Raw genomic sequence first — 27,662 nt, 5'->3', positions numbered from 1 at the left:
AGTACCCACTGGTGGAAAAGCTTGCACTATTGCTGCCCAGGCAATATCTGATTTATGGACTCCAGTCTCCAGGTTTGATAATTCAGTACATTTTGCCAGCACTAAAATGACTAAAGACAAAAATATTTATTACAAATAAAAATACCTATATATTCCAGAGTCAAGATGTTATTATGCAAACACATTTAGCATTCAATATATCATGTGCATTCAACCCTTTGTTTAATTCATTTTATTATACAGGATATTCCCCGCTTAATAAGGATATTCTAAACTAGAATCATGTGTGCTTCTTGATTTGTTTTCCAAAACAGCATTTGCCTCCTTCTAGTGCACCTCTAACAGTTCCATGCAAAGTTTTGATTTGATAGGACAAGAACAGTGAGGGCATTAGGACCAAGAGAAAGACACACACATTGCTTTGTATTATGTCTGGCAAAGGGTTCCTTGACTGAGTGCTATAGTTATGTGTGAAAGAAAGTCAGGGACTGACTAGTTCTCATCTGTTGATCACAGTTAACTTGAAGCGTCAAAACAGGGGAAGCTGTCAGATCTGCTTGCAAAGATAATATCATCCAGCCCAGACAGCAATTGGAAACTTTGCAGTGGCAGGAAATATTCTGGAAGGAAACTATAAAAAATGGAATTTATTTTTACTTTTTCTCAGAATTAAAAACGAAAATCAAAACTTCAACCACCTTTTAATGAGCTTTTTGGTCAACTAAATACATTAGTTCATAGACAATCTGGGATTCTGTATAACAAAGGATCTCCTTTATCTAATTGGATCTATGTTATCTCTTATAAGTAGGTATTTTTGATTTTGTCTACAAATATACGGGAAAGCATGAAACAACATCAGTGAAATGTGAGGGGGAGGGGGGGAACCTCTCAGCAGACAGCAATGACCAGTTTTTTGCTGCAAAGATACCAGAGAGCTGGGCTGTAAGAAATATCCAAGTGATATTTAGCATGACCATCTGTATTGTTTTGTCATCAACAGTATGCTCGTGAAGAAGAGGTGCAGATATGGATCACGTAAGCTTCAGTTTCTCTTGTTGTTGCTGATGCTGGGTTTTTTGTTACTGATGGTTACAATCCTGAATCCACCATTCCGGGACCTGAGCAAAGAGGGGACATCCCAGCCATTAAAGTTCAGTCCCAGAGAAGGGTATCAGCTGGACTTTCCGGAAACCCAAGAAATGTTGGAGACTCAGGAGGAGAGCCAGCAGTACTACCCCATGGTGGGGTTATCCCCTTTCATTTCCCTCCGGGAGGACGAGCTGCTTGTGGCCATTGTGTCACCCACAGCCAGGAGAAACCACAGCAAGGCTAGAAAAGGATACCGAATGGTGAAGCAGCAGAGCAAAAGGCAGGAAGAAAAGACTGATGTCAAGCCAAGGGGAAACCAAGAGTCCCAGCTCATGTCCTTTCCCCTGCAGGATGCAGAAGAGGCTGCTGGGGGTGAGCAATTGGCAATCCTTGGCCTGGAAACTCATGGCTTTAATGAAGCGCTCAGTGAGCGGATTTCTCTGCGCAGGGAGCTGCCTGAGGTGCGGCATCCTTTGTAAGTAAAACATCCTAATTATTTCCTGTGAGAAACCTGACCCCTCCCAATTGTCCCTCTAAAAAACCTTTCCCTTGACCCCTGAGAAACCTGTCCCCTTTCTTTCACATCATCTCCCTCAATTGTAGCAACCAGCCCTCCTCCCCAAAAGGAAATGTATCTGTTCCCCCAAATCCATGTCCCTTTCCCAAACTCCATGCTACAAGCTGGGACCCTGAAACGTGGATCAGAAATTGGAGCTTAAACTAGCAAGACTCATCCTAGTTAGACAAAGCACACTCCTCTTCCATCTCCTTAAATAACTTAGAGCTTTCATTCCATTATATCATCCCCTGGGGATATTGAGAGCACAGCAAATGCTATAATAGGAGCCATGAGAGACACTTGTCCCATTTTCTACCTTTCTTAAATACTATAATTGTTTTCTTAAAACAATACTCTCAGACTAAAGTCGAAAACACCAAGTGACTTGGGGGGGGGGGGGGGGGGGGGGGGCTTGAGAATTGTGTGTCCGGTAAAAGAACTATAGGGAGTTATAGAAACTAGTGGGGGGTGAGGGGATGGAAAGAAGAATGTATCAGAGAGACAAGGTGGGTGAGATAATATCTTGTATTGGACTAATGTACCAGTCATTCTGGGTGTTCCAGTCCCAGCAGAGGGGGACGAACAAGTGTACAATGAATTAGTGTACAAGGCTACGTTATTGTAAAACTCTTTTGCGCCTTGTTTATGTACCGCTCCTGCCCTTTCACTTTCACTGGCAGAGGCAATCGTCCTACTTCACCCAGGTAGCCAACAAGTTCTGACTTTTCAACCTGAGAGCACACTTATTTATTAGCCTGCTCATTTAATGAGGAGTATGGCGGCCTCTGCTGGCACGTATCAGAATGGAAAAATGTTGCAGTTGTCTGCTTTATTTAACAGGTACCAGGGCCAGTCAGTACTATTTAGCCATCTGTTGGAGTGTGAGAACTACGGGGCTAATTGGTCTGTTGTGAAGGCAAGCCACACAGATGAATTATGCTAGCCATAAGATGCCAATATAAGGGCCTTATTTATGCTTGTTTAGGTGTCTTTTGTTAAATAATCACATATACTTAAACTTATTTATTTATTGTATTCTATTCAGCTGATCAAGTATCAGGGGGTAGCCGTGTTAGTCTGTATCTACAAAAACAACAAGGAGTCTGGTGGCACCTTAAAGACTAACAGATTTATTTGGGCATAAGCTTTCGTGAGTAAAAACCTCACTTCTTCGGATGCATAGAGTGAAAGTTACAGATGCAGGCATTATATACAGACACATGGAGAGCAGGGAGTTACTTCACAAGTGGAGAACCAGTGTTGACAGGGCCAATTCAATCAGGGTGGATGTAGTCCACTCCCAATAATAGATGAGGAGGTGTCAATTCCAGGAGAGGAAAAGCTGCTTCTGTAGTGAGCCAGCCACTCCCAATCCCTATTCAAGCCCAGATTAATGGTGTTGAATTTGCAAATGAATTTTAGTTCTGCTGTTTCTCTTTGAAGTCTGTTTCTGAAGTTTTTTTGTTCAATGACAGTGACTTTTAAATCTGTGATAGAATGACCAGGGAGATTGAAGTGTTCACTTACTGGCTTATGTATGTTACCATTCCTGATGTCCGATTTGTGTCCATTTATTCTTTTGCTGATGCCACACCATCAGGGGCTCATTCACCTGCACATCCTCTAATGTCATATATGCCATCATGTGCCAGCAATGCCCCTCTGCCATGTACATTGGCCAAACGGGACAGTCCCTCCGCAAAAGAATAAATGGACACAAATCGGACATCAGGAATGGTAACATACATAAGCCAGTAAGTGAACACTTCAATCTCCCTGGTCATTCTATTACAGATTTAAAAGTCACTATCATTGAACAAAAAAACTTCAGAAACAGACTTCAAAGAGAAACAGCAGAACTAAAATTCATTTGCAAATTCAACACCATTAATCTGGGCTTGAATAGGGACTGGGAGTGGCTGGCTCACTACAGAAGCAGCTTTTCCTCTCCTGGAATTGACACCTCCTCATCTATTATTGGGAGTGGACTACATCCACCCTGATTGAATTGGCCCTGTCAACACTGGTTCTCCACTTGTGAAGTAACTCCCTGCTCTCCATGTGTCTGTATATAATGCCTGCATCTGTAACTTTCACTCTATGCATCCGAAGAAGTGAGGTTTTTACTCACGAAAGCTTATGCCCAAATAAATCTGTTAGTCTTTAAGGTGCCACCAGACTCCTTGTTGTTTTTATTCAGCTGATGTCGTCCTTTGTTCTCAGAATGCTTCATATGTAGGCAATGGCCCAGATTCTGTTCTGAGTTTCACTTGTGCGAGACCACTGACTGCTTGGGACTGAAATAAGCAAAACAACTTGGGCCAAATTCAGCACTGAGTTACCCCTGTGTATAGTTATTGTGGGCTTGCTTGGGTGTCACCATGGGCAGAATCTTGGTCTAAAATGACTTAGCTCCCTGACTGCTGAATATTTTGTAGTGCACTTGATGTGAACTTGCCAGGGCATTTGATGCATGTCCAAAGGGGTATAAAAGTGTTGATCTGTTGGGTGTCCATTGCCACTCAGTTAGTAAAGCAATAACATTATTTTCTATTATAGTCTGTATTCTTAAGTGGATGGTTTTGTGTATTCCCTGCAGGAGCTGATGATACCACTAACATTGGGGAAAGGGCAGAGAATAACAGAAAATCTCTGGGCCTCCTACACTTCGTCTTGTTTGTTTAGATTGTAAACTCTCCTCCTTATGTTGTGGTGTTCATATAACCCTCATCCACATAGTATCTGAATACCTTCCAGTCATTAATTAATTCTATCTCACAAAACCCCTGAGAGGTAGGGAAGGACTATTCCCATTTTACACATGGGGGAACTGAGGCACCGGGTAAATTACAGGGCTATGGCCTGCTAAGAAGATCTAGTGAAAAGTTCACTGGTGGTTAGTCTGTGCATCAGTTGGTCTTGATGAGTGAAGTTCTACCTGGTACCTAGCCAAGTAGGTAGTGGAGGACAGAGAAAGCATCAAGCCCCCTTCCTGCATGGATTCCTTAAGGCAGAATAGCAGCTCCGGAACTCACTCCTACTCGCATTATCATCTGGGGGGTGAGACTCCGGAATGTGGTGGGGGAAGGGAGAGAAAGCAGGTAGAGCCATGGGTCTGCCCCCCTCTGATCTGGCTAGCCACGTGAGATGGGTTATGTAGCAAGTCCTAGAGGGATATAGCAGCTTCCATGCTCCCCGGAGCAATGGGGGAAGCTCTGAGAGGGATCCTGCCTTTCTGAGGCAGACTGTCTCTGATGCATCCCCTTTGAGTAGTGCAGCGTGCCAAAAAGACATGATCTGGCCCTACGCAAGCAACAGGTTTCACATAACATCTTTTGCAGTGGTCATTTTCTCATGGCTAGAGACAAATGGGGGTCCATGTTTGAAGAGACAAACTTCAAGACTTGGGGGATGTTTTCCATATTTGCTAACAGTGTTTGATATACATTATCTTTAATTTGTTTTTATTTCAGCTGAGTTACACTAGAGGAAAACTAGAGCAATGCAGGGGTGAATCAGGCCCTCTATAATTACCCAACCAAAACCAGCTAGAAGTATTCCAGAGAGTTATTTCTATAACATCCCCCTTTCTTGCAGCCTGTCTGAAGTTAGGTGGTAAACTGTTGTGGTAGGGACCATACCTAGTTATTGTGAGGCACCGAACACATACCGGCATGCTGCAAAATAATAATGATGAACCCCCACTTCTATATATTTCATCTACTAATAAGTCAGCATTAAGATATATGGAGTTTGTCATAGAACATACTCTTAGAAGTGCTGTCTCTTAGAGCTGACAGCAAACCATAGCATTGTCCTTTGCATTAAAACAGTGCACTGGAACAACTAAATTCTTTTTATTTAAAGATTACATAGCTCACACACAACAGAAATCAGTGCCTGCTGTTCACTGCAGCCTGCCACTCATGTGCATGTAAATGTGCCACTCATGTGCATGTCCATAAAGTCCTGGACCCGACCATCCAATGTGGAGAGTGGCCCCTTTGACCTCTGCAGCCACACCCCACAACCTTACACATCAAGCATTGCTCCCTACAACTGTCTTTCCTGCTTATCCCTGGTGGATGTGGGTAAGCAGGTGGTACTTTTCAAAACATGTATGAATAGAAGTCCTGGATCTCTGCCAACATGAGCTCCACCCTCTCACTAAAATTTATTAATAGAACAAAATCATACCTCATGTAATCCCATTTACTTTTCTGGCTGGGGAGAGAACATGGCCAGGTGACCACGCCTAAACCCTGGGAATCCTCCACTAATGGGGCCAATTGTACTTTAATGCTATTCTCGTTTACCAGGATCCTGAAGGTACAAATGCTCAACACCCTTCCATTATCATCCCCCAGGGGTGTATTTGCCACCTTTGAGAACACCTGCTTTCAGCTTGCCCAGGTGCAGTTAGCATCCCGCTGGACAGTGGGGGTGAGTCAAGCCTGTCACCTTTACTTTATGACAAGGCCTTGTCCACAAACCACGGTTCTTCTCTCTTGGGATTAAATGTCAAATATTATGTACCCAGACAAATGCAAACATGCAAAATGTCTAAAAGGTTTTAAATTGCCTCACAAAACTACAGGTTTCAGAGTAACAGCCGTGTTAATCTGTATCCGCAAAAAGAAGAACAGGAGTACTTGTGGCACCTTAATTTGTTAGTCTCTAAGGTGTCACAAAACTACAGCTCCCATTGAAGTGCTGCTGGGAATTGAATCTCAAGAAAACATTTTTCTGGAGCCGAGCAGGAGTCTCCTTTGGCAGTGCCTTTGCCTTGTCTGAATTCATGTAGTGTTGACCACAATTCAGTATTGTTCACCGGTAAGATTAGACCCCTCTGTCCCTTATCAGTCATGACCTTTACTTGTTTGAAATGATCAGCCAGTCATGGGCCTCTTCTTGATAGTCTGTGCAGCTGCCCCAAAGTATAGAAAAGGAGTTTCATGTGCCAACAGCCCCTCTCATTTAACTGAAGACTAATTATCTGTATTTTTATTCCTTGCCAATCACCATGGCAACTGAATGCCGCATCAGCTAGGCTTCATAGTCTAGAGCAGTCACTTTCAATCCTTTTCCAATCAACACCCCCCAAAATAGTATCAACTTTCTTGCCATGACAACACTACAGTTGCAAAGCATTATGGGATTGTGGCAAAAATCCACAGTTGGTTATGGCAGTATTTGTTGCTCGTGGTTCAGAGGCTGCATCAGTTTCTTGCTTTCCCTTCCCTGTCTCTGGATACAATTGTTAAATCAGATACTTCTGCTTGGAAACACAAATTTCCCCCTTCAAGACACTGGGTTTATCCCTTTTCTCCTGTCTTAAGTGACAACACAAAGATATTTAAAAAAAAACCCTGGGCTAGATTGATCCAATTTCCTTTAATGAAGTTACACCATAGATTAATTTGGCCCAACAATTGGCCTTGAGTAGTTTGCAGAGCAATAGAACTATATAATTTCCATATCATATTTATGTAATGCTGTGGTGCTTCCACTGAGGATTTCTTTCTATTAGAGATTAAATTAGCTAGACAGATTAAAGGGAGTCTACATGGAAAACTGAATATTTTAGGCCAATTTTTCACACTTAGGTAAAACAAGTGCACATGCAAAATGTATGCAGACACACACTATCTGTAAAATATGTATTTGTGAACCCATGTTGGATAACTATGTTGCTACCAGTTAGTGTGTGTAATCATCCACTTTCTATGAGACAAAATCAGCTTGTGTCTGCAATGGATGCATGAGTACTTTTGTCCATCCACACGTTGCATCCATTCTTGGAAATGTGTCCAATGCCTCATAAGCGTCCATTAAAATGTTTATGGTCCCTAAATACTCAGCATTGTGTGAGGATGTAGCCACCTAATTCCCACTAACTATAATGCTAGATGTGTGACTTCCATGAGTGAAATTCTGGCCTCATTGAAATCAATGGCAAAACTCCCATTAACTTCAATGGCATCAGGAATATATCCCATGTAACCCCATGTGGGAATGCCACACCAGATCAGAACAATGAGCCTAGGTCAGAAATCCTGTCTCCGAAACTGGCCAGTACCAAAAACCTGAAAGGAAGGAGCAAGAAATCTTGAAGTAGACAATTATGGAAACCTGCCCACTCAGGGAGTTTCTGCTTAACCCCCATCCATCAATGGATAGCTTATGCCCTGAAGCATAGCCCTTTTGGAATTTATACCCTTTTTAGAAAATAATATATATTAAAACTATGTAATGTAACTATAAATGTTTTCATTATACATCTAAACATCTGATCTTTCTTTGATCTTTCTTTGATCATACTAAGTTTCAATAATATCATGTGGCAATGAGTTACACAGGCTTATTATGCATTGTGTAAGTTAGTAGTATCCATTTAAAAGTTCTTGCTTTTCAATTTCTTTGGCTGTTCCTTGTTCTTGCACCAGACTGATCTCCTCTATAGCATTAATTAATTAATTTCTATCTTAGTCCTTATTTGCCACATCTTTAAATCTTTAAAGTCTTTCCATGCTTCCAATCCTTTTTGTCTGTCTGGACCCTTTCTATTTCAGCTCTGTCTTTTTCAAAGTAGGATGACCAGAACCAAGCACAATGTTCCAGGTGAGGGCAAACTATTGTTTTCTATAATGCCATTATAATATTTTCACTGTTATTCTCTATCCCATTCATTAGACATCCTAACATTTTGTTTGCCTTTTTAACCATCACTTCACCCTGAGCAAAGATTTTGAGCTGTGTGCAATGAAGTAAGGATAGATTGTGACTTTCAACCTCAGAGAAATGGATGTGTTCATAATAATAAGTAAACAAAAAAAAAAGTGTTGCAACCTTCCATATTGTGCCGCTCTCATTCTATCATATACAGCTGTCTGCAACAGGACTATGACCCCAACCTGCCTACTGCTAGTGTCATCATCTGTTTCCACGATGAAGCCTGGTCTACTCTCTTGAGAACTGTGCACAGTGTTATGGACACAGCCCCAAGGGCCTCTCTGAAGGAAATTATCCTTGTCGATGACCTCAGTCAACAAGGTAGCTCCCTTTTGCTCTCCCTAAATTCTATTTTCAAGCTCTTGGAAGGAAGTTGTAATACTGCATGGCAGGGCTGGGGAGAATGGAACTACAAGGACCCTCCAAAATCAAGCTAAATATAGAGAAAACTGGTTGCCAAATTTTACTTTTCCTCCCCTAAAATTCAGCTTCAACCTAAGTTTGAAAGTGTTTATTTTTTTCCTGTCATTTCCAGTAGTTTTAAAGTCTTTATTTTTAAACACAGTTCACCAAACAGATTGCTCTGCATGACTGCCCTGTCCTAGTCATTACGTCCCACTCCACCAATCTTTGTGTCAACCACACATTTTAATCACCGGTGATTTTATATTTACTTTCAGATCAGTGATAAAGGTGCTGAATAATGGTGGACCTCAAACTAATATCTCCACTGAAATCACCCCAATTTGATGATGATTCCCCATTTAAAACTACTTTTTGAAATGCCTCAGTTAGCTAGTTCTCAATCCATTTAATGTGTGCTTTTTAAATATTGGATAGTGCTAATTTTTTAAATGAAAATGGCATGTGGTACTAAGTCAAACACTTTACAAAAGTCTAAGTATATTACATCCATGCAGTTACCATTATCAACCTAATTTATAATCTCAAAGAATGAAATCAAGTTAGTTTGACAGGACCTATTTTCCATAAAACCATGTTGATTAATAAGGGATGGGAATATGATTAATGACAATCAGCTTTTCCATTATTTTTCCTAGGACTGATATCAGGCTAACAGTCCTATAGTTAACTAAGTCATCTTATTTGCCATTTCTGAATATTGGCACAACCGTAGCATTCTTCCAGTCTTTTGGAATATTCCCATTAATCCAAGATTTATTAAAAACTAATATTAGTGGCCCAAAGATCTCCTCAACCAGCTTTTTTAAAATCCCTGGGGTGCAAGTAATCTGGGCCTGCTGATTTAAAGATGTTTATCCCTAGTAGATGCTGCTTAAAGACTCCTTCGTTACCAATGGAGTGGAAAGTACTGCCTCATCCTCATGTGACACAAAGTGCATCATCCAGCTTCTTTCCAAATGCAGAACAATTTTTTCCCAATGAAAGCTGAGATTCTTACAGAATTCCAGGAGCTGCAACTTTAAGAAAAAAAGCAAATGTCATTAGACTTGTGATAATTTGGGAAAGCTGGTGGTAACCGAAAGAGGGCTGATGGGAGATATGATTGCTCTCTATAAATATATCAGAGGAATAAATACCAGGGAGGGAGAGGAATTATTTAAGCTCAGTACCAATGTGGACACAAGAACAAATAGATATAAACTGGCCATCAGGAAGTTTAGACTTGAAATTAGATGAAGGTTTCTAACCATCAGAGGAGTGAAGTTCTGGAATAGCTTTCCAAGGGAAGCAGTGGAGGCAAAAGACATATCTGGCTTCAAGACTAAGCTTGATAAGTTAATGGAAGGGATGGTATGATGGGATAGCCTAATTTTGGCAATTAATTGATCTTTGACTATTAGGGGTAAATATGCCCAATGGCCTGTGATGGGACACTAGATAAGGTGGGATCTGAGTTACTACAGAGAATTCTTTCCTGGGTGTGTGGCTGGTGAGTCTTGCCCACATGCTCACGATTTAACTGATTGCCATATTTGGGGTCGGGAAGGGATTTTCCTCCAGGCCAGATTGGCAGAGGCCCTGGGGGGTTTTCGCCTTCCTCTGCAGCACTGGGCACGTGTCACTTGCTGGAGGATTCTCTGCACCTTGAAGTCTTTAAACCATGATTTGAGGACTTCATTGTCTCAGACACAGGTTTGATACAGGAGTGGGTGGGTGAGATTCTGTGGCCTGCATTGTGCAGGAGGTCAGACTAGGTGATCATAATGGTCCCTTCTGACCTTAAAGTCTATGATTCTATGAACACTCAGAGATGACCTGTACTTGCTGACAGTGGGGCGGGCAGAGGGAGAGCAGTGGCTTTAGCAAATGTTACCGAGCAAGCTCAGTCCATGTGAACATGCTCAGTACAAGCCAAGTAACAAATCTGGGGGGCATGTGACCCGTGTTTCTCCCCCCCCCTCCACGCATCGTTTCTGATAACACTGGGCAGCACCCTTCTGCGTGCATGGAGGTCTTCTTCCATAGATTGCTTCTGGGGCAACATGGATTCTTCACTGCTAGCACATTATACTCTCACCTCAGAGTTTGCTCTTCCAGTCTATAGCTGAAGGACCCATAAGTAGGGAAATGTAAGGGAAGGTCACATTACTCCTGGCTTGTCCCTATTGAAAACAGAGGACTTCAGTCTCCACAACTGTGTTAGGCCAACATCTATTACAAGTTCTAAATTAACTTCATTTTGCTTCTGTTTTTAAACCAACACCACATTAAAAATAAAGTGCTAGACTGTGCCCTTAGCGTATAAGTTGGTGGTTAAGATTCACTGCCCAAGGAGTAGCCTCAAGAAGAACTGTGACTGAGAAAGTCACCATTCCTTCCCACTCTCCCCTTTCACAATGATGTCACGTGTACTGCACTCCTTTCCAGGGGCCTGCACACGCCTTCCAGTACGCCCAGCCAGTTCCCCGGGCTGACTTTTGGGGAGGCAAAACCATGGTTCCATTGTTCCCTACCCAATTTCCTCACAGCAGCGAGGGGGGGGGGAAGGGAAGGGGTGGCACAGCACAGCCCCCATGCCCAGAACTGCAAGCTAGAAAGGTCTGACATAGCTAAATAGGAGTTGGAGATGAGGCTTTGCTCCCCTTTACTCCCTGCATGGCTGAGAAGGACAAATGCAAAGCTAGCCCAGAAATCATTTTTCTAGCTGGGGAGTACCATTTTTGCCACAAACAGGGTTTTGTTTTTTGGTTTTTTTTGAGTGGCAGATTGAATCAGCGCTAACATCTGAATGATTATTATATTTATTGCAGGGCATCTGAAGTCAACCCTGAGTGAATACATCTCCAAGCTGGATGGTGTGAAATTGATCAGGAGCAACAAGAGGCTCGGGGTCATCAGGGGTCGTATGTTGGGAGCTGCACGGGCAACTGGGGATGTGCTGGTCTTCATGGACTCCCACTGTGAGTGTCACACAGGCTGGTTAGAACCCCTGTTGGGCAGACTAGCCACTGAGAGGTAAATATCCCTTTGGGCTTAGTGTACAAAATGTTTAGATGCTTGTTAGAAGGGAGTGGGGGGTCACCATGAAGAACTATGATCCTTGAACTATTTATATTGTTCATAATGCACAAGTTTATACTAATTCCTGGTAACAGGACAACACTCGTGATCTCTTAAAATTCGTTTTTACCTTGGGTTTTCATGGTCTCTTCATCCCTTTATCCATACTGTGTTATTTTACTTTTACTCCATGTGCATTAACCTGAAATTTAGGGAACCAGACAGATCAGGCATTTAATAAGACACACTACCAAACCCTTTCTCTCTAGAGCTGCCTCAAGGGAATACAGCTTGTGTCTGAAATGCATTAGCATTGGAGCATATGGTGGCCAACATGAAATGAGTTGGCAATCCCAGATAGCAAGCAACAGACGACAAGCATCCATCAGAGAACCCACTACAACAGTTGGCATTATTTGCCGCACTTGTTGGCAATCCCAGTAGTGAGGCCAAGGATTGAATAGGCCCAGACGCTGGATTACCTTCTTCTCCTGTGAGCTGCTCCTATCAGGACACAGCTGATGAACATTGACAGGGCAGGGTGGGAAGGGCTGCACTGCTTTCTCCCACATTGTACCTGCGGCTGTTCCATGGAAAAATAGAAGACTTTTCGGGCTGCCTAAATCCTAGCTATTTCACCCACATTAAGCTCACAAAGACAAATAGAGATAATGCATGGCTGTGCTCAGCATTCAGCAATCACCAAGCATCACAAAGAGGTTAGGGTACGGCAGTGTTTCAAGAATCATATGCAGTAAGTACATACTCTTTAATAAAGAAAGAATTCTGAAGCCACCGACAAGTAAATGTTTGAACATTAAATTCTGTAACATTAACAGTAAACTAAGGCTGTTTGTAATACAATGAATTGCTGAGGGGGTGAGGGTGTATTTTGAAAAGAAAAGTATAATGCCTCCTTTAAAACACTTACTAGCTCAGTAAGTAACCATAGTAAGAAGCTGTAAACAACGCTGTTCCCAGGCAATGAAATGAGCTGCTTTTACTGCTGACAATGGCTGCTTTTAAATTCATTCATGTTCACTTCCAGAGATGATTGCATGGTTCAAATGCAAAATGAAAGATGCTGCAAGTATGTGGAATACAATACTGTTCTAGGATTCCATGTCTGCCCTTTTCTAAAAGGGTTTCCCAGTGAAAGCAGATTGCTTTGTCTTCTGGATTATTTGTGGCCCATGCTGCTGAAGCTTTATTGCTGTTGTGACTCAAGCTGGCTTTGATCTAGTATCCAATGTCGGCACTTGCTGCAATCCTATCTCCTGATTGCAATGTAGACGTACCCAAAAAGAGATACAGAAAGCCTTAAAGGAAAGTCACAGTGACGCACTGCTCCATGGAAGCTTTTTACATGCCCCTTCACAGGGGAATTACAAGAGCAGGAGAGGAGGCATGGCCCATGGATCCAATGGCGCAAATTCATGCCATACTGATTCACTGGCTAAAATTCACCATGGCAAGAGAGTGAGGAAGCTACCAATGCTACTGTCATCCTGAGGGTTCCATAGTGGTCATGTAGCAGCTTCACTGGTGCCTTGTGACCCATGGGAAAGGCTTCTGACCCCTGCAGCACACACCAACAACCCTTGTGCAGAGCCAATGTGCTGATTGTTTACTCCTGTTTTGCACAGGGAGCCAGGATTTAGTCCTGAGTAAAGGCTTCAGGATTTCTGGCCCATGAATAGAAATGTAGCCTGATTTGGAAAACAGTGGAGGCCCAAATCGTCCCTTTCTAAATACCATAGCAGAAGTGTTCCTACTCCAAGCAAGGGAGCATTGTGTAGTAGTTAAGACACAGGGCTGTCAATCAAGAGAGCTGGGTTCTAGTCTTGGTTCTGCATTGACTTGCTAACACATTTGGCAAATTATTAACCTCACTATGTCTCACTTTTCCTACCTGTAAAATGATGCTAATGCCATCTATCTGATGGTGATGGTGAAGGGGAGGAGGGAGTTGCATCATTATTTTTCATAAAGTCTTTGAGGTGCTTGGATGGAAGATGCTATGGAAGTGCAAGGCATTAGTATAATAAACTTGAATTAATTAAGTAGGTGAGGAACTGGGAAATTGAATCCATATTCAACCCCTTATACAATAGTGAAGCAGAAAACAAAGTTTTACTGACTCACAAAACACCCACCTCTCTTCCTCGTGCACTAATTAAGTTGTCACTCACTCACTTTAGCTGTAAAAGAAAGTGCTTTAGCGTAGGAGGGCACTTCATCAGCTACAGAAAGTGACTCAGCAACTGCCCAGGTTATATACAGCCTTTCTGATGTCTGAACCTTTGCATGAGTTCCAACCAATAACAATCCAATGCTCTCCCAGATCTAATGTTAAAAAGGGAAAGAAAGAACAAAACAAATTTTATTTTTATATATTCAGACTAATTTACTACAGGGAGACAAATGTGGTATTAATGTCATATACAACATGAAGGCAGAATCAGGTATTTTATCTACACAGACAGTTTCAACTCTAGTTAAGTTATTCCTTTTGAAATACAAAATACAGGCTTCAGGCAACAGCATCATACTTTTGGTCTTCTATTTCGGATATCAATGAAATAGTCATAAGCAAACAATTTCAGATGTTTGTGAAAATCATGCAGTCCCCAGATTCAAAATACATTCGTGAATCAATAATGTTGCAAAAGCAAGTTTGAAGAATAAGCAGCAGAAAGATGGTTTAATAATACTTTGCACTTACGGTAGAACCTCAGAGTTACGAACACCTCGGGAATGGAAGTTGTTCATAACTGAACAAAACATTATAGTTGTTCTTTCAAAAGTTTACAACTGAACATTGACTTAATACAGCTTCGAAACTTTACTATGAATGCAGGATTCCCGAGTTGCATTTATTATCTTAACGCAGTAGGAGCTGGTGAAAATAGTGCAGGTAATGCACAGATTACCTAATGCAAGCAAGCACAGATTCCTTGTCATATAAAATACTGACTAATTACATGGTAATCCCAAACCAGCTCACTTTCTGCACTGGGGTTTTAGATACCAGTGTGACTATGCTGTTCTAGCTGCTCTGGTGGAACTGAACAAGTTTCAAATCAGGTGCAAATCACAGTTTATGCCGGTGCAATACTTCTACACTGAGAGCTTGTATTAGTGTAGCTATATTGGTGTATCTACACCAGTTCATAAAACCTCAGAGTAAGACAAGGCTTCGGTCTCTTATGGAAAAGACCTGTACAATTCAACAGGGATGAAACCAGTAAGTTTGTATAGAAATTATTCTAAAAAAAGCCAAATGGAATTAAAACCTTTTCTGTAGACTTTTTAACCATTAAAATAGAGAATATTGATAGGGTCTATCTATAGAAAGGTTCCCATTCTCCAAGACTCCATGAGAATGGATGGCAGACCCCTAAGAAATACTTAGGTGCTCCAGGAAGTGGAGCTGATGAATCAGGCCAATTGTTTTCAAAAGTGCCCGCTAACTTTAGGATGCCTCACCTTGGACACCCAGGGCCTGATTTTCAGACCTGCTGTGCACCTGCAGTTCCCACTGACTTGTAGGCAGTATGTAATTAATAGAATTATGCAGGATATCAACGTTAACCTTATTTCTTGGGGGAAATGCCATGGGATCTTTAACTAAGACAAGTATATTTGTTTCATCCAAGATAAACTAATTTCTACAATACAGTGCCCTCAGGTATCATGCTGGTAACTCTGCTACCCCACACTAATGCCAACATCATGCTGTCTAGTGCCTACCTACATTCCCCTAAAGATTTAGCTAGGTGTGTCATTTTCCAGTTCCTGTCCTCAGATGTTGGGTAGTGTTACTGTGTGCCACTGAATTCCATCCCAGAGGGAGCTACATTTCAGGGGATCATCAAAGTGCTCCTTATAGGTCAGTTTCAATAGGAGAATGTTAGGCAAGCTAAACTATAGGTGTGACTGCCAGCTCCGTCTATGAATGTAAAATATTATTTGCTGATTACATAGTTCTTCTCCCCAAGGATTTCAAGGATTTTACAAATGCCCATTTGAGGCAGATAAACACTGTTATTCCCATTTTGCAGATGAGGAAGTAGGGAAGTGAAGTGAATTTTTCTAAGGAAGCCTGTGGCAGAGCTAGGAATGGAACCCAGAGCTCCTGAGTCACCAGCCTATGGCTTACTGGGAAGAACATCCTGCCTAAGGTTATGTAGTCCTTTGGAATACCTTGTGATAAAAGGCGCTAGAGAAAGGAAAGATTATTATAGAATCTTTCCATCCTTATTGAAAAAGGATCACTATACACCTTATTGGATTACTGAATTCACTTAGCAGGGGTACTTGACTACTTTGTGTTATTTTTTGGTTTTCGGGCTTTAGTTGATAACCTTATCAAAATTCTTTTCCCAGAAACTACAAAATCTTCCTAAAATAATTACCATGTGCACACACCCTCAAGTAAGACTTGTTTAGGATGAATTATTTGAACCATAAATATAGATTTACTGTGAAACGGTGCAGCAGTGAAAAGATAGGAGACAAAGAGTTAGAATAATGAGAATATGGTGAGTTTTCATCATTGAGAGAAGTAAATAGTGGGGTCCACCAAGGATCTGTGCTGGAACAAGTGCTATTCAACATATTCATAAATGATCTGGAAAAAGGGATAAACAGTGAGGTGGCAAAGTTTGCAGATGATACAAAATTACTCAAGATAGTTAAGTCCAAAGCTAACAAAACTAGGTGACTGGGCAACAAAATGGCAGATTAAATTTAATGTTGATAAATGCAAAGTAATGCACATTGAAAAGCATAATCCCAAATTATGTATACATACAAAATGATGGGGTCTAAATTAAGCTGTTGCCACTCAAGAAAGAGATCTTGGAGTCATTGTGGATAGTTCTCTGAAAACATCCAGAGTGGAGCAACAGTCAAAAAAGCTAACAGAATGTTAAGAACCATTAAGAAAGAGATAAATAAGAAGACGGAAAATATCATATTGCCATTATATAAATTCCTGGTATGCCCACACCTTGAATGCTGTGTGTCATTCTGGTCACCTCATCTAAAAAAAGATATATTAGACCTGGAAAATATACATTAGGGGTATGGAACAGCTTCCATGATTCCTTCTTTAGTTCTACAATGTAGATCACCAATTATTTATAAAATTGTTGTTAAATATAATCAAGAATTACTACAGCCACTGAAAATTGCCACATTGACTGTTTGCTGCTGTTAGAAATCAGAGTTTTGCCAGGTGTGCAGGATCAGGCAAAAATGGTTCTATTGTTTAAAAGATTTCTGTGCATGTGTTAGTTTTATGCTGATTTAGCATGAAGAATGTAAATATTTTCTACAAAAATCAAACAATGTCTTCATCTCTTCTCAGCACAACTACTGCAATTCCCTTCTGTAGGGCCTGCAAATCCCAGCTTTCCAGATTCCAAAATTCACAGAAAACTGCTGCCTGCCTTCTCACATGCACAAAGAAGCACGAATTCATCACTCCCATTCTCACACAATGCCACTAGCTCGACATTCATTTTGGTATCCTGTTCAACACTGACCTTACTTTTAAAACCTTGCACATACTTAGTCCCCTGCAACTATGTAGCTGACATCACAGACTTTGTCTCTCTTCCTGCTCTTCTTTTCATGCCCTCCACTTGTCTAGAATAATACTCACTAATATGTTTTGCACTTATATACTATGTTCATCTGAAGATCTCACAGCCCTTTACAAAGGTGGATAAGTATTTCTCCCATTTTAGAAATGGTGGGGAAATTGAAGCAGAGAAGTTAAGGTCGAAAGCTAAGATTTTCAAATATGAGTGGCTAAAGTTAGGCACGATTCATGAAAAAGAGGTCTGATTCTCAAAAGTACAGAGCACCCAAACAGCTTCCAACTGACCTCAGCACCTCTGAAAATCAGGCCACTGATTTAGGCAATGATTAATATGGATTTTGATATCTAGTACCCAAACCTGAAAATGTTGATCTAAGAGACTTGTAGGCCACAGCGGGAATAGATTTTCTGGAATTTTTAAAAACAAATATTGATTTAGGACCTGGTCTAGCAAAGCATTTAAGCACATGTTTAACTTTAAGTATGTGAGTAGAACCATTGACTTCAAAGGGACTTTTCATGTGTTTGAAGCTAAGCCCATGCTGAAGTGCTTGCTAAACCATGGCCTTAGCCATTTCTGCTTGCGGAAGCTTCCTTTTAATCCTATTAGCTCCACCTCATTTAAAACTTTCTGCAATATTATTTTTCTTGGGAGCTTATCCTGCAAGGTGATTTCAGTGGAAATGCAGGTGCCCAGACAGTGCCCAAAGGCAGATGCTTGCCCCAAATTTGGGCCTGAGCAAGAGAGTCTACATGTAGCTTGGATTCCCAAGCCATCTTATTTTTGTAGGAAAAGATCCACTCGAGAGTGAATTGAGGACAATAGGAAGATTTTTACAGTTGTTTTCGTTACCTGTGCTCATTTTAACAATCTATTCCTTTCCCAGCAAAGCATGGTACAAATCAATACAAAGCCCTTCTAAAAGCAGTCTACAGTATATGAAACTTTAAGCAGATTGGTTAATTAATTCTTATTTTTCTCTTATTATTCATATTTTTTACAAGAAAAGAACACAATGTCCACAGCTTATGTAAAGGGTAATGGGAAAACATTTCATTTGCAATTGTATTTGGTTTAGAAATCCCCGAACAGGAAGTTATATTTGTTTGCTTTTTTGTAGGTCTCATGTGCTCCAGGCATTTGAAATAGTCACAAATTAATAATGCCCCACTCACATTGGACAAAGCATTGTTGCCAGTTCTTTTTGAGTTTCCTTCCTCCCCCCTCCACCCCTGCTTCTTCAGATTCCATGGAATAAAATTAGCAGTTGTCTGCCAGTGTGAACATTTCATTTCAAAGTTCCGAGAAGGTGCTGACTGTCTGCCAGCTACTGTATTAAGAACAAAACAAATTACAAGCAACATCTTCCAACTTTCAATTACCTTTGGCTGAAAATGTGCATTTCTAGCCATGCAAACACTAAATCCACCACTGAACATGCAGAAAACAGATGTTTTAGAAAGGATACTTTAATATCACAAGAAAGATAAGGCAACACTTGATTAAAATAAGAATTGGCTGTTGATTAGTTTTACTAAAATTAAAGCTGCTAGATTCCTTATTTATGATCAGAACTTCTAACAATTTGAAGTTTAAGCTGCTTGTAAATCAGTGCAGCACTAGTTTCAATAGAGCTATACTTATTTATACCATCTAAGGATCCGACTCTTAAATTTCTAAATGGTATCTTAAAACCCTGTAAAGCATGGAATTCTGAAGGTGTGTTATCATTTATAGAGTAATACTTTTAAAACACAGATATCAGTTTGTAGTGCATATAATTCATTTGGAAAAAGATTACTGGTTCTTTTACTGAAGAATTTGAGGCAAGGTGCAATATGGCATATCCAATGAGTTATCATCAATTGTCTTAAGTTCCATAATTTTCCACATGCAAACTTTTTATTTAATGCTTATCCAAAAGTCCCTTTTTAAAAAACTTGCTTGTTTTAGTTTTATATCAATCTTTCCATTGCTGAACAAATTTTAAACAGCCTCAGTTACTCTGCTTCTGACAGATTAAGAGAGTAGGCTAAATTGTGCAAAATGTTCAGAATACTAGGTTGTTTTGGAAGCACATTTTTACCTGGCTTGGTGGTTGAGATTGGTTTGATTCTGGTTTTCTGATTGGCTGAGCCCATTCCAGGTGGTGCAGAAGTTTTGTTTGCATAGCACTGAAGGTCTGGGTCCAACATTTAAAAACAAACAACAACATATAGTTAAAAAAAAAAAAAGAACCCTCTCCTGAAAACACTACTGGTTTTAGTGCTTATTGTCACAAACAATCACATTGAAGTCAAAAGTGTTATTGGAGGATTGGGCTCTGATATTGGCAACTAGAACTAGATCCAGAAAGGATGTAAATGAATGGAAAATATAATAGTAGAAGAATTATGCCAATATCAGACGCTTAGATCCAGAATTTTATCTCAGTTATACCAGTGTAAATCCAGAGTGACAATATTTACTTCAGTTCAGTTTTTCTAGATCAGTATTTAACCTGTGGTATGCAGACCCCTGGTGGTCCACAGACTATGTCTAAGAGGTCAGGAAAGGTGACCATGAAAATAAAATTTCAGATCCCCCAAAAGGCATTCCATTTTTCTGATCAATCATTGGGTATGTGAATACCCCCACCTACAAGTCAAAACCTGGAAGTATTGTCATTACTAGAGAAGCCCACTGTTTAGCGCCTTGTCTCCTGCTGTGTCAAATGCTGTGCTGAGCATATTCATCATTTATAGTTGAATTCTGTTCAGTCAGTTTTCAGTCTAAGACTTCTATGGTAGGGATCCAGAGACCACAGGTTGAATTTCCAAAGGGGTCCGCACCTCCATTCAAAATGAATAAACATTGAAAACTCACAGTTCTAGATTTACACAACTATACATTAGATAAAAATCTGGCCTTCTTAGTCAAGCATCTTTGAATTTTTTATTCTAAATAATTCCCCATTCATACTTCCCTTCCTAATCTCTCTCACTCAAAAATGAAATCTTATTCTAAAATAAACTATGTTACAATTAGTTTATCAGTTCTAGCTATGTAAGAATATTTAGACTAGAAGCAATAGACTAGAGTGTCAAGTATCAGGGGGTAGCCGTGTTAGTCTGTATCTACAAAAAAAACAAGGAGTCTGGTGGCACCTTAAAGACTAACAGATTTATTTGGGCATAAGCTTTCGTGAGTAAAAACCTCACTTCTTCAGATCCGAAGAAGTGAGGTTTTTACTCACGAAAGCTTATGCCCAAATAAATCTGTTAGACTAGAGTGTGTTCATCTAGTAGCAGCAAAGTGAAGCGGGAGTGTCTAGTTCCAATTATAATCATCAATCCCATTTCCACCCAGGCAGCTGTAAGAGGCTTTGAGGTGTTTGTGCTGGAGGAGGACCTCAGTAGTAATTTTTACTCTAAATGGTGCATACTTTGCTATTGCTTGCCATTGAAATTGTACTTTTATTGACTTGTATTGGAGTTATATGATGTTTTGAAATGTAGTCATGCAAGATGTATTATATTTTTTAGCTTCATCTGGCTATTCCTTAGTAAAACAAAAACAAACAAAAAAATGCATGCCTGAACCAATTAAGTAAATCCAGCTGTAAACTGTGTTCAATTTTAGCACATCCCAGAAGAAGGTGGTGACTTTCATTCCGCCTCTTTCCTTTTCCCTGGTTTTCTCAGTTGGAGAACAAGGATTGATACCAGCTTTCTTTGGAAAGACTTCTATTGGCTTTCATTTGAATGGAATGGTGTCATCCTGAATACAGGGAAATCTCTCAGGATATCATCAAGGGATTCAATGAGAATTTGATCTTTATTATTTGTATTATGGTAATACCATAAAACTGCAGTCAGGATTGGACTCTATTATGTTAGGTGTTGTACAAACATATAGCCTGCCTATACAGTATAATAATGCTTCAAAAGAAAATGAAGCCCACCACCCCAGAATATTCCTGGCTGATTGCGCAACATTGTCATAGAGAGATTCCTTCCTGACCCCTACTGCAATTGGCTTATGCCCTGAAGCATGACAATGAGTTATTTGGTCTTAACCTGTATGATTACAAATGTTATAATTGGTCATAAAATTATCTAATCTAGTTTATAAATCCAGTGCTTGTCTCTTTGAGCCCCTATGATTGTGAATTCCACAGGCTGGTATACTCCTTTATGAACAAGTATCTTCTCTAATTTGTTTTAAATCTACCTGCTTTTAACTCATCAGGTGACACTCCCTGTTTTCTTACTATGGAACAAAGGAGAGACTGAGCAGTTTTAACTATACTCTACATAATACTTGAACTCCCCTCTAGCCATTGAAGACCCATGGACAGTTTTTCTCCACACGTTTCTAAAACCCTCACTAGTGAAATGACAACAGTAATAGAAAAAAGGATTGAGTCCCTCCCTACTTTCACTGAAAACCATCACTATAGTGATTATAAATACAGCAAAAATATGCCAAGGTCATACAAACATCACGCAGAGTTGCCAGCTCCCAAAACTGGCATCAGTTTCTCTTTCATTGCCATGGCAAACAGTGAACAGATAACAGGATACTGAAGACTATGGTGTTGATCCTTCCCTATTGGCTGGAGTGTATTTAAACTCAGCTTCTCTCAAGAATGATCTCAGACCAGCAGAGCTAAAACTTTTAAAGAGAATGCCCTTGGTGTCTCTTTGGCAAAACATGCTGCTTTCTACACAGAGAGGGCCAGATTTTTCATAGGGCTTGTCTACACGCTGAGTTATTTTGGATTAGCTGGACACTCTTAGGGCAGGTCTTCACTACAGGGGGGGGTCAATTTAAGATACGCAAATTCAGCTACGCGAATAGCGTAGCTGAATTTGACCTATCGGAGCCGACTTACCCCGCTGTGAGGACAGCGGCAAAATCCCACCTCCGCTGGTGGAGTAAGAGCGTCGATTCGGGGATCGATTGTTGCGTCCCGACGAGATGTGATAATTCGATCCCCGAGAGATCGATTTCTACCTGCCGATTCAGGCGGGTAGTGTTGACCTAGCCTTATTGCAGAATAACAGTGTCTTTTTCTGGTTTACTTTAATCCACAACAGCTGGTCCCACTTTATACGCATACCCTACCTTATTCTGGAATAGCTTCCCTGTGCAGATAAGCCATTATACTGAAGTCAATGGGAGTAGCTCCTGAGTAATAGAGCAGAAATGGGTTACTTTGCTCTTCCAAACAGCTTTCTTTGCTGCAGCTCTCAGATCTGTAATGCTGTAGCAGTTGAACTATTAAGATGGTTTCCAAATGTCATGCACCATTGATTAGGAAACAGAAGGTTTTGATACCACGGAATTTGTTCTTTTCTGAATTACTGATAATTTCAGGATGTCATGAGGCACATTGTTAAGCATCATGAGATGTCTGACATGGAAAAATACAGAATATTCAGATAAATCCCGATTTAATTGAAGTTAGAAACTAATTAAAGGATATATGCCCATGGGGTCAGGGCTCTATTCTGGCTATAACAGACAGACGATATATGGGAACAGTACAGTGGCGAGAAAATTACAAGTATATGCTAAGAGGGAGTTAAAATGGATACGTTAACTACACAGATTGTTACAAAGCAACCATTATAATATAGTACAGAAAAAGGATAAATATACTATATATTGAACACTTGTGTTTTCAATTTGACCTTACCAGATGAAAAATAGATCTCTTCCAATGACCAGTCCATGGAAAATTATAAGCAAAATACACCTCCTAAATTCCACTATTCAGGAATAGTTCTGCCCTTAGTCATACCCATGAAACCCTGTTGAAACCAGGGAGGTTGCGAGGGCAGAATTTGACCCTTTGTCTATGCAATTGAGATATCAGAAGGCAGAACAGTGGGCAGAATGTGTCCAGCTGTGTAAAAGACCCAGTGCAAGTGCTTTGTGGGGCAAGGACATCTCTTGGTTCTGTGTTTGTACATTTTTATAGTGCAACCAAAATAAGACCCAAATTAACAGTGAAATGACTGTGATTTATACATTCTTAATAAATTAGTGTCCCCTACTTTACTCACTATAGGTTCAATCTTCCAATAGGCAGAGCACACTCAGCTCCCATCAGCAGAGGAGTTGAGGGCAATCAGTACCTCACAGGAGTGCTCAGCACCTTTCAGGGTCAAATCCTAGAACAAATGGTTTACTAACACACTGTCAACTTATTCCCCAACTTGGCTTTCAAAAGAAAATAAATTCTTTTCAGAAATCGAATCGTCTCCCCTGTCCTAGATGTCATTGACTGGAAGACTTTTCAGTATTATCACTCTGTGGATCTGCAACGAGGTGGTTTTGATTGGAAATTAGATTTCCATTGGGAGCCGCTGCCAGAGCATGAAGAGAAGGTACGCCAGTCTGCCATCAGCCCCATCAGGTAACAGTTCATCAGCCAATATGCTTACTCTCATGTCCGCAGAATCAAATCACAATCACAAAATCTAACACACCCTCCAGCTAATTGAGAAGAGACAGGATTACATTCATGGTTTTTTTTTGGCTCATAATTTTTGAGAGGAGAGGGTCATTGGTTTACAGTAAGTTTACATATCCGGTAGGTTTTAATTTGTTAATAATATTATTAGACTACAATAGAGCCTACGTTATTGCATGTGCTTTCCAGACACAGACACAGATCCAAATAATGTACAATCTGACTGGGATGTTGGAACTATTTGTAGAGTGGGGGTGCTGAGAACCATTGAACCAAATTGTAAACCCTGTATCTAACAGAAATCACTGTAAGCCAGGGGGTGTGGCAGCACCCCCAGTTCTAGCACCTATGCAAACTGAAAAGAAAGGGGGGGGGGGAAGATGCCACATACAAAGTTATTAGGATAATGATAGTCACATGGCTTATTAATTACATGTTGATATGTTTTGTGTTTGTGTGTATAAGTTAAAAATATGCTAATTTCCCCATCCCTTGACCCTCACTCAACAATTCCTCTCTTGCCTCTTTCTCCTGTACCAATTTCCAGCTTCAGTTCCTTATTTCCCTCCCTCCATAGAGATGAACAAGTCAGTCATGCGATAAATGAAATAGATTAATAGTTGATGGCCTCAATTAGGCCCAGATCCTCAAGGATACTTAGACACTTAACTCCAAATTGAAAGCAAAAGGATTTCATATGGAGTAGAAGAAAGTGTGGAAATTGCGGTAAGAGAAGCAGATGACTGAGGTGGAGCAGGGGGGACAGGCAGGGAGAAATAAAGTGTGGCAGAGTTATGCAGAGCCGTAAAGGCGTCCACAAAAAGTTTGAGCTTAATGGAGGTAGACAATGGGGAGCCAGAGGAGGGCTTCAAATGGGGAGATGTGATCAGATCAACATGGGAGGGTCATCTTATCTGTTCTATTTTTATGGCCTGGAGTAGGTGATGAGAATGTCTGAAGTAATTGAGATGAGAATCTGGGGGAGGTTTTAGCTGGGTGAACAGAGAAAAAAGATTAGAACCTGGAAATATTGTGCAGGAGAAAAAAGGCTGCAAGATTTGGATATCACCTAGAAGTGTCCGAACTGGGAGGAGTTGAAGTTCAGACCTAGTTTATTGAGTGACAGGGAGGATGGTGGTCTGTTCAGTAGTGACAGAGAATTGGGGGAGGACAGAGTCATGCAGTGAAGGTGGCAGTGTAGTGCTGGTTTGGCAAGAAAAATGGCAAAATGAAGGGAGAGAGAACAAATATGTAGTGGAAGAAGTCTGTGCAACAATGAGAATGATTCCTGGGGCATTCAGTGGCACGGATCAAGACCAGACAAATTGGAGGTTGAGGTGAGCCAGGGTTGGGGGTTAGTAGGACAAAGGTTTACAATAGGGGTCAAGAAGGAGAAAAGAGTCAACGGTGGAGGAGAGAAGGGATTCAGCAACAGAGTCAGTGGAGAAAGAGGAGTGAGCAGGGAGAATGGTGAGGGGGAGGGAATGAGTGTAGAAGAGCAGTCATGGACATGAATGGACTGGAGGTCACAGAGGGCTGGGGAATGTTGGAAGAGATAACATGAGAGACAGAACTCAGCTATTGAGAGATCAAAGGAGCAGCAGCCTGTAGTGATTCCACAGTTTGGTTGACTCGATGCCAGGCACATCACTTGGCCGGTCCACGCTGACCGCAAACTTATAGCCAACATCAGGTCAGCTAACTCAGGTCTTCATAACCATGTTCAAACATGGGAAAATTGTAGGTAAGCCCTAAAATCTAGGGTAAAGGGTATCCTTGGTGGGAAGACTGAGGGCAGGACTCAAAAACAGAGAGGGTGCTAAGAGCAAGAGGGTCAGAGGGAAGGAAGCAGCTTCTTGTCTGCAGAGCTTTACACAATAGTGTCTTGTCTGCAAGTGTAGTTTTGGCCATCTCCATTTAAAGTAAACAGCAGTTGTGTACATTTGTAAAATAAATAAATTACACTGAGAAATAGCCTGAGCCCCATCTCTCTCCCAACAGCAAAGTGGCTCACTGCAAAGTCCCAAAATCAAGTGGAAAGCAACACACACACACACCTTTTAAACTAGAAACACAGTTCACACTTTAAAATTCCCCTGCCACCCTCTCAGTGATCGTAAGGCCCACCACAGGATCATACATTGTTTTATAGAGACCTCTCCATGATCAGAGTAAATCTCATTCTCTGTTTAACTCTCCATCCTAAACTGCAGCAAGATTCACTTTTAAACTGTGCTTTGTCTAGAAGTCCTGTGGTGCCTGGTGGAGTAGTGGCAGTGGACCGACATTACTTCCAAAATATTGGCGCTTATGATTCCGACATGACTCTATGGGGGGCAGAAAACCTAGAATTATCCATAAGGGTAAGAATCTGAATAGAAACGTCAAGTAACTATTGTGTGTTGAAGAGAACAATATTTAAGAGCCCAGAGGCAACTTAGAAAATAAAAACTGAGTATAAAACTGCATCAGGTGGAGAGAAATTTCTGTTTTCTCACAGAAATCTACTCCTAGAGTTCTCCAGCAAGATGTCAAGTGACAACACACAGAACCACTAAGTTAGAAGCAGTATGTCATCAAAACAAAGTCTCACCGGCTGACCCTCACCTCATGAAAGGATAATATTTTTAGCATCTTCTGAAAGCTGCATTTTGCAAATGAACCCTATCATATATGTAGTATTTGGAAAGTGTTAGTTGCAGAATCTTAACAACCGGAATGGACAAAGCAGTGTGTCTTTAACACATTTAACGTTTAATGTTAAAGGCTTGAGTAAATCAACAAGTTAAACACATGTTAAAGACACGCTGCCTTGTCTACACTAGGAAGTTAATACATGTTAGCCAACACCTTCCAAATCCTAGTCTACATAAGGCCTCAGAACACAAGCAGCCTCCTTCATGGATGTACTGGGAGAATGGACTTCCTCCTCCTTCTGATGGCCTCCTCCTTGGGGCACCCATAATTTGACCCCATCAGTATTGCTATCAGATAAAATGAACCCACAAGGCTACTGTCCAGAACAGATTTTTTACTTGTGTCAGTGTCTACTTCACCTTGTTTTGCACACCTAGGTTACTTACCATTTGCTAAATGGTGTTGATAGCAATGTACTGCCTGCATAGCGGATACACCATGTTAGAACCCTTTTTGTCTTCATCTGTGTTACAGGCATGGCTCTGTGGTGGTTCTGTTGAAATCCTTCCATGCTCACGGGTGGGGCACATTTATCGAAATCGTATCCCGCACACTTTTCCCAACGAAGAGGCTGCAGTGAGGAACAAAATCCGAATAGCAGAGACCTGGCTGGATTCTTTTAAAGAGATTTTCTACAAGCATGACACAGCAGCATTCCTAATTAGTAAAGTAAAGACATAAGTGATGGTCCATCTCAGGAAGGAGTAAAGTAAATCCTTACCATTTGGGGAAGGGGAGGAGAGAGAGTTTTTCTTTTCGTAGCTGATTAATGCTGTCTGTTAACGTCCCACCTATTGTTTAGCCACTTCCAGAGTAAATAATTTTGTCTGTAGAGAAACAGACACCCAGTGCACTAGATTTAGGAAAGTGTTTATTAAGGTATAACACCCACTGAAAAGGTGACGTCTTGTTTAGCTCATGGTTGTCCAGAAGAAATTGGCTGTATTCTCACAAAACTGGAGTGAAGCACATAGAAAAGTTCTAAGAGCAACAGACACCCCAACCACTATACACCAATTAG

General features: G+C 40.8%; 1 protein-coding gene across 2 annotated transcripts in view; it reads left to right on the top strand.

Moving 5' to 3' along the window:
- Positions 1-501: 501 nt before the first annotated feature.
- The window catches only part of GALNT15 (polypeptide N-acetylgalactosaminyltransferase 15), a 37,442-nt gene continuing 10,281 nt past the window's right edge, over positions 502-27,662 (top strand). The window contains exons 1-7 of one of the 2 annotated variants that reach the window (XM_054020023.1): positions 502-807; positions 1,004-1,567; positions 8,538-8,704; positions 11,620-11,824; positions 23,720-23,887; positions 26,190-26,307; positions 27,116-27,310. In XM_054020023.1, coding sequence (XP_053875998.1) covers positions 1,005-1,567; positions 8,538-8,704; positions 11,620-11,824; positions 23,720-23,887; positions 26,190-26,307; positions 27,116-27,310 — 1,416 coding nt within the window. In that variant the 5' untranslated portion in view covers positions 502-807; position 1,004. Of the gene's footprint in view, positions 1,568-8,537; positions 8,705-11,619; positions 11,825-23,719; positions 23,888-26,189; positions 26,308-27,115; positions 27,311-27,662 lie in introns of both variants that reach the window. The other variant, XM_054020022.1, reaches the window with a different exon arrangement.

The sequence above is a fragment of the Malaclemys terrapin genome, chromosome 2 (assembly GCF_027887155.1).
Source record: "Malaclemys terrapin pileata isolate rMalTer1 chromosome 2, rMalTer1.hap1, whole genome shotgun sequence".
In the NCBI taxonomy this organism is placed as follows: domain Eukaryota; kingdom Metazoa; phylum Chordata; order Testudines; family Emydidae; genus Malaclemys; species Malaclemys terrapin.
The sequence above is the reverse complement of the archived record's forward strand: the minus strand, read 5'-3'. Positions and strand labels throughout refer to the sequence as shown.